Source organism: Rhopalosiphum padi, chromosome 1 (assembly GCF_020882245.1).
Source record: "Rhopalosiphum padi isolate XX-2018 chromosome 1, ASM2088224v1, whole genome shotgun sequence".
NCBI classification, from domain to species: Eukaryota; Metazoa; Arthropoda; class Insecta; order Hemiptera; family Aphididae; genus Rhopalosiphum; species Rhopalosiphum padi.
In genome coordinates, this window is record NC_083597.1 from 34,068,647 (window position 1) to 34,081,774 (window position 13,128).

Consider the following 13,128-nt stretch of genomic DNA (forward strand, 5'->3'; position numbering starts at 1 on the left):
GTTAAATCGAGTATTATATTTATGTGTGTGTGTGTGTGTTACACGAATAAGCATCTGCGCTGTATAGTTATTGCAGTACTTGTACGACGAAATCCTAAACAACTTATCCAAACGATAAGTCGTTATAAACGAAGCGCGTTCGACGTAGTAATATACGAATATCACAATATGATGTTTAGTCAGCTGCAATTATAGCCGAGTTAACAACGAACGGTCATAATCGATGACGTCTTATAACTATATAACATATTATAATATATTGTTAACTGTTAAGCCCATACGTTTCGGATTTTCTGAAAGATGTATGATAAATCCGTTACCTTTCAATTTATTATTTAAAACAGTTTGTTAACCAAAACGTCCAAAACGCAGCAACCGAAATGAAACAAAATCGACGGTAGTCTCGGCAGTTTATTCAGTAATATTGTTGGATAATTTCTACGAATTGCTATACGGAAAATAATCGAATATTGTAAACACGTCGTATAATATATCAATCATATTTATATAAATAGCCAGTAATGTGAAAGATGGAGCATGAATTATAAATATTATATACGTATGTGTATAATATATAGGAAAACGTTGTGAGATAGCAATTATTAAGCGATTGAATTTTTTGGAAAAAATCTCGACCTTGATAAATGGCGCTCGTCTTACATGACACCGTTAAGCTCAACAGTTTATTATTCATTTTTTAATTAATAGCGCTTGTTCGAGGTTAGTGTTTAATCGAGTATTTACTATAATATTCGAGTACAGTATTATTATATATATATATACGTGTATGGCAAACACTTTCTAATTTACGGATTTAGGATCCGGTCGGAATTTTTAGACCAACTATATACTATATATCTACGTTTGAATGATTTATGAACGGTTTAGTAATATTGTAATAATATTATGGTTAAGTGAGTATAATACGAAATAGGTATATAGAGTTTAGATGTTAGTATATAACTATTTATTTAAAACTCAGTTAACATCGCGTATAATCTATTCATCGTACACCTATGCATATTATTATAATCTGTATACTAATAATATACGGTGACTATATACATACAACAATACTCTATAGTTATATTAATCTATAATATTTTTTTTTATACACAATATATTATATTTGCCTCCTATATTCTTATACGTATACATACACCGTGTAAAACAACATTTTTATTAATTAGTAAAGAATAAAAAAAAACTAAGCAATTTATCATTATTTACACAGCGGTATTGTACTGTTAAAACAAAACAAAAAAGGGTACAAAAATTAAAATTGTTTACTGCGGCTATTAAAATAAGATTACAAAAAATACTGAAATTACATTATATTCGCACACAAGAGCCCGATATTTAAATAATGACTAAAAGCGTACATTATACCTACGTTTTAATAATATATACATAATAATATACAAACAGAATTAGGTTGCGTCTATAATAGGACGACACGACAGTATAAAGATTCGAATTTAATTACGGTGTACCTACCTAGCTACGTATAAAGGTATAAATACACAGCGTACACGGTATAATACATGCATATTAATATTATTATATTATAATATAATGCATGAAAAATTATTAAAATTGTGCACGGACACATTTGTGAAGTCAAAGCACGCGTCGCAACTAGACCATAAAGTTATAGATTGTGAATTATTAGACCACAAAACGTCAAGAACGCAATGAATAGTCATAATTTATAGCGCGCTATGTATTTTTTTTTTACCTTAAATAAATTACCCAGTCAATGTAATGACATTCCAAAATAACCATTTTATTTTTTACAGTGATACGAGACTTAAACTAACAATAATTAACCGCCTACGTGCGCTTTTATTATACACCTTTATATTATTATATACGCGTATATATATATATATACTGCTCCAAGTACCCGCGCTAAACCTACTTTTCAATACTTACGCGCACAAACCAATATTTCATCCGATACCGATAGGTACCTACGCGCGTATACGAACAGTGCACAAGATTAATGTACATTATAAAAAAAAAAAAAAAAATCGATTACGCTCGTCCACAACATCCTATACTACGTTTTGTTAATAAAATAACGTTCCGGTACTTATACAAATTTAATGTACACTATATACGTATATAATATACTATGTGTACGTCGCGGGTACATATTATTATTATAGTTCAATACTCGTCGCGGTCGTGTCGAACTTTTATTATAGGTACACCAGCAGAGGTCAGGGTAATGGGCCGGTGTGTGTATAATATACAATAAGTGAGATCGAGTCGAAATTTCTATGGACATATTTTGAAACTGCGGCAGTTGATCGTAACCATCATTCAGGCTCGATTTTCCATCCGGTTTCGAGTATGAAACGATAGCGAATACAAGTATACACAATAAGTATATATACTTTGTATTAATCGAGCACTCTCTCGTCCATACATCCAAATCACTGTAATTTACCGAAATTCGAGAATTATATAGTGACATCGCACACACCGACTTCTGCCAATGTACCCGCGGTGTACTTACGATTTAGCAGTTATATATATATACACGATACCTCATTATACGATACGGCGTAATGTGTTGATATAATATATATATAAGTTCAGCGGATTATCGTCTGTGTTTCGTTTTACATGTTTCCAGCAAACGATCAGTGACACTATACGCGCGAGTCTATCAACAGCGTTATATATAGTTGCGGGTTATACGACATATAATTATGTAGTGCGTATTATCATTATTATTATTATTATTATATTTTTTTTATCACTATAATCATTATGCTTTAACGCGATTATCCGGGCCGACGACGATCTATCGTTTAAGCCCATTACCGTTTACGGGTCGGCGAAAAGGGTGATGCGACGGGTGCCGTTAAAAATAGACAGACTCGCCGTGTTACATTGTATGCACACCATTTATATTATTATATCTAATTATGAGCGTTGCAGCTATTGACAAATGGACGTGCGACGTGGCGCGAGTCGCCCGACGTGTGTCGGCCGTGACCGTGGCGTTGTCGCTGATGAGCATGGCTTATCGGGGACATCCTGCAGCAGGACCCGTGTACGAGGGTTCGTCGAAAGGAAATATTAGATTTTCCTCCCCGAAGTGCACTGTATGGTCCGTGGTAGACATAGGTACAGTCAATTGAAAACGGAATTAAAACACGACTGATATAGCAACTGTATTCGCCTTTTCGGTTTCATAATCAAATATATACATAGAACAATAAACGAAGAAAATCACGTAACTATACATCATATAAAATAATATATTATAATATATGATGTATAGCAGTGTTATAGGTTTATCAGTAATTTTCACGTAACCATCATATACCACGTAATTAATACGTTAATGTTTTCGATAACCCTATAAAAACGCTTTTTATTTGTTTTCCTGCAGGACGCCTACGGCTTACGAAACGACATATATAACACATACAGGTATACAGGTTTCAATCATATTTTTCCATCGTCACAGCATAATTATTATTAAATATCTGATGAGTTATTACTTATCGGATAATACGGATAAAGATATAAACACGATGAATCAAATTAGAAATAGTTGCGATTTATGGAACCAAAATAATCGTCGATAATGTGTGTATCAGTGATTGCGTAAGTATGGAAGACTCACACTCTTATTATACTATAGTTTCAGAATATTCGTATAAAGGCATACATCGCACGTATAATAATATTGTAATATATGTATTTATTATATTAATTATATAATTATTTATTATTTATTATAATAATTTAAAAAACGTTAAGATGATTATAGACTATGCGGTTGTTAAACATGCTCTCTTAAAAACGGCCGTAACGAATAAAAATGTACACATTTTAAACATAACAAATTTAATGGTATATACATGATGGCGATAATATGAATATAAATATAAATATGATAATGCATAATAAAAAACTACGCCAACATTATACTTTATAGGTATATTTGACCTATATATGACTTATTTAGATTTAATGTTAGCGGACGATATTGTCAAATCCACCAAATGAACATACATAAGCCGAGTATAAAGTTTAAAAAAATAAACGAAATTATCGAGTAAATTATCCTTCCCCCCAACCGTCACACACACACAGGACACACCGCCGAGGACGAAACCCCCTCGATGGGTATAATAAGTACAACCTCCATGACGTCTTGAACTGCAGCTATTATATAGTATGCTCACTATTATCGCGGGCCTATGCAGCAGACGATACTCATCACTGCAGTTAATTACCCTCCTCACCCACCGCAATCATCAGCACAAGCGGCCGCGGGAGGAACGTTCAGATCGGTTCGGTTGCTTTTTATTTTTCGTAGTTATATATTATATTATATGTGTATTCGACAATGTTTATTTTCTTATATATTTTTTTTTGTTTTTACCTATATAAGGTTGTCGACATCGTTAACTCCTCCCATACGCATTGTAATTACAGGAACCCACGTGTGGGTTTAATGACAACCAAACATTATAATATCGTTATCAGATCGCTGTCGTTCAACGTCCCGATGCCTCCGAGGAAGCGAGCCTATGCGAGTATATAATATGTATACCTATATAAGAACATGTATGTATATTATAATATAATATGATCAAAACGGATCAAATATGAAAAAACGTCTATTTAATTACGAGTACACGCTTGTCTCCGGGCCAGTGCCTATTATATTTTTATATAATTTTAATAGGTACATATTTTATAATATAGGCACGAGAAAATCGCAGGGACTTCTTTTTTGCATAATATACGGAATATTATTACACTATACATCCCGCAGCAGACACGTTTTCTTTCTTAAAACCAACAAATCTATAGATGAAAAATATTATTATTAGTCGTCTTTCTGTTTTTTTTTTGTTTTTTACTGAACCACTTTGTGGCCTATAGTATGTTTAATGAGTTTATTTTCGTCTGTTCGTATAATACGCACTCACAAAATATGTCAATCGTCACCGAATGCTGTCATTATAATAATACTATACGCAGTCGAACAAACCTTATTTTAGTTTTTTCACCGTCTCGAATTATTTTTTTAACTAATGATAACAGCTGAATTCTATCAACCCCTTTGCACGTGCGTGTGCGTGTGTGCTTGCATCTCGGAACGCATAATTTTTGTCGAACCCTAAATAGAAATTCGTTCGGCCTCCCGAGTGTAGTGGCAAAGAAATAATCGAATGAATATAATATTGGCATTTACTTTATTTTTTCACATCCGTCCGAAAAAAAAGTGACTTATGGACCGTAAAAAATACCACACTAATTTCGTATCTAATGATATGAACACTCCGGCGCGGGCACTCACGCGGTCTCTCACGATTAGTTATAAATCAACGAGCGGTTTGGTATTAAAAATGCATTTTTTAACAGTGTATAAATTATATTATGCTCGTCGTCGTCTTCACCTGGTGCATTCAGGTGGTTGGGGTGCGTTTTAGCACGGGTCGAGGAAGAAGAAAAGAACCAGGAAAAAAACTGGGCCCTATACGTATATACATATATATATAGCAAGCGGCGGGTAGTTAGGAATAATGAATACCGCCTGTCCCATTGTTGGGCGCGCTGCTTATACGTACATGTATAGATATAATACAATTATAATACCTATACGTATACGTATATATGCATAATACGAACCCTCCCGACGACTAAATGCCAAACGAACGCATTCGATCTACCGGTGGAAACGGGCCGGCTCCTTTTTGAGTTGTGTGTGCGCGCTGGCTGCATCACAAAAGTAATGATAATATATAGACGTCAAATTAGATAAAAGGACATTGGTCAGGGCTGCGGGGAGGCCACTCGGGACGAGACGGAGAGTAAATATTTTCAAGAAAACTTATCGACAGGTGAAATGGATACACCATGGGCCGCATGTAACCGTATACATCGTACCAATACGTATCACGTTCGCATAAACAGGGAAATATTAATGTACGAGGTACGCGCACGTCAAAAGAAACAAAGTCGTGATCGGGGGGTGGGGAGGGGGACCTATATAGCGGGGCGAATGTAGCACGCGGCGATACGATTTTCAGTATGGTTACGATAAAGGTACGGCGACGACTCTCGAGGGACCGCGTGCATATATATATACATTACTTAGCGAAATGTTTTAAAATAGCAAGTCAGACAACATCATAAACCCGAAGTGCTCCAATAAACATCTCGTGTGTATATATAGTATATATATGTACCCGTACCTAATATTATACAATATTATTTATTTTAATACAACAATATTATTTATTGTTTAAAACATAAATAAACGGCCAAACGATTGGACAACCGCAGTCAACCGTTTGAATTACAAGAACGAAATTAGTTTTTGTACCTGTGTATAATATATATACACACACACACACAATTCATTATTCTTATCGGTTTTTCCAAACACCGCATATTTCTCTGATGAAAATATTCCTTTCTGTTCCACACTCGACAAAATAGCATAATAACATTATAATAATGAGATACCGCGAGAATAATATATTTTAAATTTTAATCGATTTTAACACACGCTGCGCGTCATACACCAAGCCGTAACAATATGATGTAGGTATATTATTTTTGAAGCACAGCTTCGCGTCGGCCGTATTATATACACAAAATAAGAGACTCGTAAAATAGAAAACCGAAACGGAATTAAAAATCGAAGTCATCCGCCGACATGATTGTAAACATTATGATGCGGTGTATACGGAAAGAAATAACCGAGTTGTTGTGCTATTGTAAAGTCGTTTATAATACAGTCGGTTCGATAATAATTCAACGTGTGTCTCGTCAATATAACGTGTTCGACTACTCGTCATGTTCATTACGCGCCGTCGTTGACAGTGCGGAAAAAAAAAGACGGGAAAAAGCGAGAAAAAACTCGGCACTCTCGAGAGCACAGCGGCACACACGCACGCACAGAAGTCGGTCGGCGGTTGTCGTCTCGTCGCGCGAGAAGACGAACGGCGGACAAAAAAAAAAACGCTTCTCTCCGCGTAATAATATGTGGACTACGGTGAGAGATTTGTCGCACCAACAGTCAAAATGTCTACACCGCCCGCGCGCAATGCCGCGACATTATTTTTAAGCACTCCTTTTTTTTTTCGGTCGAAACTAATATTTTAAATCGCGGCGCGCGATGTGAGGTAATCGTTCCGGCGATTGCGGGTAAGTCACACACAAATGCCGACGACGTTTAACGAAAATTCCACGATCGACTCGATCAAGACATCCGACGACGACGCGGAGAAGAACCGTAACGATTCTATTCGGATCGCGTGTGCGCTCCGTTTCCAAACGTTATTATAAAACGCGGACGTAAATGAGATCATTTGTGCGTGTGATAATGGCATTATAATCGATGATATAGCCATCATATATTATTATTATAATAATAGCCACCGAATTCACTGGCAGCGGCTCGACCAACGTAATAATAATATTAATTATAATATTATTATAATATACATACAGGTACGCATATGGTTTTTTCCGCCGCTATTACGGTCGTCCGTCGTCCCGCACACGAAACGATATTATTATTATTATTTAATTAATAAATCGTAAATACCTACGCCGACCAATGTGCGCCCATCATTTTTTTTCCTGATATTTAATATTATAAAAATAATAACAATATACGTAACAACGCGAGCGACGGCGGCGGCGGCGGCCGGAACGACGACGGTCCGAAGAGATCCGACCCGGACTGGCGGGCGGGAGAGGACGCCCTATGTTAAGTAGGTGTTAAAAGTGTACCGGGTGAATAGACGGACGGACAGACAGACTGTGCGTGTGTATGCGTGTAGAAAACGACGCACGTACGCGCGGCGGCGGCGGTGGACTGGGAAAAAAAACAAGACGACCCTGGCGGCGGCAGCAGCAGCAGCAGCAGCGGCAGCAAAAGCGAACGGAAAGCATATAATATTTTGTCCGGCTGGAGGGAGAACGGCGGCGGCGGCGGCGGCGGCGGCGTACACCAAACGGCAACCAGTCCTCGTTCCGCCCGCAGCACAATCAGTCTCCGAGTGCCTGCCGACCGTCGTAGTGTGGTGTTTACGCGCGCGCGCGCGTTAATCTGAGTGTGTATAAATTGTTGCGGTTCGCGTCGTGTTATTCGGTATACGATAATAGTAATAGTAATATAGTATAATATCGTATTATAATATATATATTTTATTTTTATAAATTTTTCATTTTGCGTGTGTTGCGTGCGCTAATGTCGGGTGTGCGTGCGTGTGTTTTTCGAGTGCGCGTGTGACGATTGCGAATAAAAAAATTCGTATCGGTGGTAAATTTTTGTAGAAATTTTTTTCTCGCAATAACATACGGTTCGATCGCACCATGCCCGTTCGTTGATGTCTCTTTTCGGCGATCGCACATCGCAAATGGTGTCCGAGCGGTGACGGCGATCGAGCGCGTTTTTCTTGCGTTCTCACACCGCGCCCCTTCGCGCCCGCGAGTACGACAACCGTATCCCCGAGCAACGCGCCCGCCCCCCCGGCACGGTCATGGCTTTAACGTCCGCCGCGGTGCTCGTAAGCTCGGTTCTGCTGGTCATGTCGGCGTCGCTGAGTAAAACGCTCCGGCACAAGCCGCCCAACGAGTGTGAGTGGCTCGCCGTGACAGCGTACGGCGACGAGACGATCGCATCGCAGACTGTGTCCGACGAACAGGAGGTGGCCCTGCACTGCCGAGTGCGGACCATGAACTCCGAGCTGGAAAAGACCAATTTTAGCATAATACAGCCTCAGTACACGGTTAAGCTTAAGATCGAGTGCAACTCGCAGCTGTATCTGCTCAGCTCGCTGGGCACGGGCACGTTTCAGACGCTCATCGATCTCCGTGAGCTGACGATCGACTCGTGCAAGCTCAACAGCTTGGGCCGCGAGTCGTTCCGTGGTCTCCGGCAGTTGCGCAATCTCACTGTGGTCACGCACAACAACGACTGGACCTCAGTCAACATGGAAGTGCAGCCCGACACGTTCCTCGAGGAGCTCAACATGCTCGAGCGGCTCGACTTGAGTCACAACAATATTGCTAAGCTGCCGGAGGGCGTGTTCTGCTCACTGCAAAATCTCGTCTACCTAAACCTCACCCGTAACCGTCTCCGGCATCTCGAACTTTTTCATTTCGGGTCGTCTGGACAGCATAAGTGCGGCGCCAACCTCCAGGTGCTCGACCTGTCCTACAATAACTTCGACTCGATCAACTCGCAAGTTTTCTCGCACCTGACCAACTTGCAGGACTTGCACTTGCAGGGCAACGTGATATCGGTGATCGGCGATCACGGCTTTGACGGCTTGTCCGCTCTGTCCGTGCTCAACATCGCCTCTAACCGGCTGGTCAATCTGGCGCCCGAGTTGTTCGCGGACACCCGCGACTTGCGCGAGATGTACCTGCAGAATAACACCATCAATGTGCTCGCACCCGGATTGTTCAACGAACTGTCTCGGTTGTTGGTACTTGACCTGTCCGAAAACCAGCTGACTGAGGAATGGGTGAACGCGGCTACGTTTACCGGTCTCGTGCGCCTTGTGTTTTTGAGCATGTCCAATAACAACATAACTAAATTGGATGCGATGATATTTCGAGATTTGTACCGGCTCCGATCGTTACGACTGGATAATAACGGTGTTCAGTACTTGCCGGAGAACGTGTTTTCGTCGCTGATAGACATGAGAACGTTGGTGCTTTCCAGCAACAAATTGACCAGAATCGATCAGTTCACGTTCGACGGTCTGCCCTCATTAAACCAACTATCGCTCGATAACAATCAAATACAGTACATCGATCCGGAGGCGTTGAGGAACTCTACCGATTTGGAATACTTGCACCTCAATGGAAACAAACTGTACGACATACCGGCGGTCCTCAATAATATTCCTAATCTCAAAACGTTGGACTTAGGCTACAATCAGATCACCGATATATTCAACACGTCGTTTCCGGCCATGAGTCAGCTGATCGGGTTAAAACTGTTGAAAAATCAAATATCAAATGTTTCTAAGGGTGTTTTTGATAGATTACCGGAACTTCATCTTATAAACCTCGCCAATAATAAAATCCAAAAAATAGAGGCCGGTACTTTCGATAACAACACAAGACTGGTTGCGGTCAGAGTGGACGGAAATTATTTACGGGACGTCGGCGGTTTATTTTCCAAACTGTCGAATCTTGTGTGGCTAAACATATCGGAAAACTTCTTGGAATGGTTCGACTACGCTCTGATACCAACAGGTTTACAGTGGTTAGACATACACGGCAATCAAATCACCGAACTTGGAAATCACTATGAATTGGAAACGCAACTGACCGGATTTGACGCCAGTAACAATAAATTGACTGAAGTGACTGGTAGTTCAATCCCGGATAAAGTTCAAAATCTCTATCTGTCCAATAATCAAATTTCCAAAATACAATCGTACGCATTTTTCAAAAAGCCGAATCTCACGCAAGTAGACCTGACCGGAAATCGTTTGAAAACATTGAACCCGCAATCGCTAAGGATATCTACGGTTCCGGCGGGTCGTGCTATGCCACAGTTTTTAGTCGGCAACAATCCGTTCGTGTGCGACTGTTCGATGCAATGGCTGCAAGCGTATAGTGTCGAACCCGATAGGAATAAACCTAAACTAGTCGACTTGGAAACGGCCACGTGCGAGGTTATCTACAACCGGGGTGAATCAAGGGTACTGCTGAAAGAAGCGTCGGAAGAACAGTTTTTGTGCCAATACGATATGGAGTGCGCGAAACGTAGTACGTGCGATTGTTGCGATTTCGACGCATGCGATTGCAAAATGATATGCCCGACCAACTGCACGTGTTTCCACAGCGTTAGCTCCACGTCGAACGTGGTCGACTGTTCGAGTGCTGGTTACATAAACAGAGTGCCGGAAAAAATACCGATGAACACCACGGTTTTATATTTGGACGGCAATACCATCAAGACGTTGAGCACACACACATTTTTGGGCCGAAAGATCTTAAAAGTTCTCTACTTGAATTCGTCGAACGTGGAGCGCGTGCAAAACCGGACATTCCACGGACTCAAGGAACTAGAAGTGCTACACTTGGACGACAACCGTATATCCACGTTATACGGTGATGAGTTTTACGGGCTTGACAAGCTTAAAGAGCTCTATTTAAACCACAATCGTATAACGTACATAAACAGCACGACGTTCCGTTTTCTGCAACAGCTGACCATACTTCGGTTGGACCACAACCGAATAGCTCAATTTCCAGTGTGGAGACTGTCGCCGACGCTTACACATTTGACGCTCGCAGAAAACCAATGGAGTTGCGCGTGCGATTTCGTTCAACAAATGAAAGAGTTCCTACAATACGCGGCCGACGCGGTGGTGGACGCCGAACAGGTCCGCTGCCTCGACCATTCGGGCGGGTACAATATATTCAGCGACAACGGCACAGTTTGTGGACCTACAACTCCTTCGTCGGTGGAAAAGCCGTTGAACACGTCGTCGAACACCATCGAAGGAGCTCTCAACGCCGGTAACCTGACCGTGCCGACCAAGACCATAATCCAAAGGCCGGACATTCAGGATTACATACCGATTCTGATAGTTTCGTTTTCGGCTGTGTTTTTCATAATCGTCGCCGCCATGATGGTGTATGTTTTCCGACACGAAATGAAAGTTTGGTGTCACTCGAGATTCGGCGTTCGAATATTCTGCAAAAGCACCGAATTTGAAATGGACGAGCGGGACAAGTTATTCGACGCGTTTGTCAGCTACAGTTCCAAAGACGAGGCGTTCGTTATCGAGGAATTGGCGCCGATATTGGAAAATGGTGACCCGTCGTATAAGTTGTGTCTGCACTACAGAGAGTTTCCGGCCGGTGGTTACATATCCGACACAATCGTGCAGGCGGTCGAATCGTCCAAACGTACGATAATGGTGCTATCGGAGAACTTTATCAAGTCGGAGTGGTGCCGGTTCGAATTTAAATCCGCACATCATCAAGTTCTCCGAGACAAGAGGAAGAGACTGATCGTTATACTACTGGGAGAGGTGCCCAACAAGGACTTGGATCCGGACATCCGACTCTACCTCAAGACTAATTCATATCTGCAGTGGGGCGACAAACATTTCTGGGAGAAGTTGAAATTCGCACTTCCGGACGTCCCTAACAACCAAAGGCCGAAAGCAATCAATCACAAACATCACCACCACCATCATCACCATCACAGAGGGGTACACAACAACTACTCAAGACCGCTTGCCATACATATATAGTACACGGTATGAAAATTCATAACTTATCTTGCCTAATTATTAAATTTGTGATATTAGATAGTGACTATTTTGTAATAAAAATAAAAACAAAAAACAAATATTTGTACAGTGTATATAAGGCTTAAATGCCTACCACTCCTGCATAATTATTAATTATTGTATTTATACGATTAAGTTTAAGATGTTTCTTTTATAACCTTTTTTTAAACTTTTCTTTTTTTTTTGTGTAAAATAAAATGTAAAGACCATGAATAAAATGTCCTCCCAGTCATTACTATTAGGTTAAAATTATTATTTCTTGAATTTCAACGTGTTTTAGCCCTTTAATAAATATGTGTTAAATTAATTTAACTCTTTGAACGCAAATTTGTGTGTATTTTTTTAACTATATTAATTAATGTTTAATAAAAAAAATTTTATTTCAAGTGAAAAAATGTGCATACAAAAGTATACAAATTAAATTTTAAAAAAGAAAGTTGCCATGTACGCATAAGCTAGTTTGCAGACAAAGAGTTAAATGTCGATTTTTGAGATATATCGCGGGGTTAGTTACCTAGTCTAAGAAATATCTTGTACGTTTGGTAGTATTATATTTATAACTTACTATTAACCCGATTTATTGTAAAATCTACGTTTTGATTAAAAACGTGAACTAAAAACAATGCCATTTTTACTATTGTTTTTTATATATATTATTATTATTTTTATTTATTTTCTTACAATGAAGACTATAAACTTCTAGGTACTAGAACATTGTTGTGATATATTTTTGTTAATTTAATTGACTGGTACTCAAAAAAATATCGAGAACCCAGCGAATAATAAAAAAAAAACATAAAATTTAATT

At 39.6% G+C, this 13,128-nt stretch overlaps 2 protein-coding genes across 2 annotated transcripts in view; one reads left to right on the forward strand and one right to left on the reverse strand.

Moving 5' to 3' along the window:
- LOC132918315 (lysine-specific histone demethylase 1A) overlaps window positions 1–13,128 on the reverse strand; it is a 355,564-nt gene that overhangs the window by 153,277 nt on the left and 189,159 nt on the right. The gene's annotated exons all lie outside the window — the stretch shown is intronic.
- LOC132918314 (toll-like receptor Tollo) lies at window positions 8,028–13,126 on the forward strand. Its single transcript, XM_060979490.1, has one exon. The coding sequence runs from the start codon at window positions 8,535–8,537 to the stop codon at window positions 12,279–12,281; it is 3,747 nt and encodes a 1,248-aa protein (XP_060835473.1). The 5' UTR covers window positions 8,028–8,534; the 3' UTR covers window positions 12,282–13,126.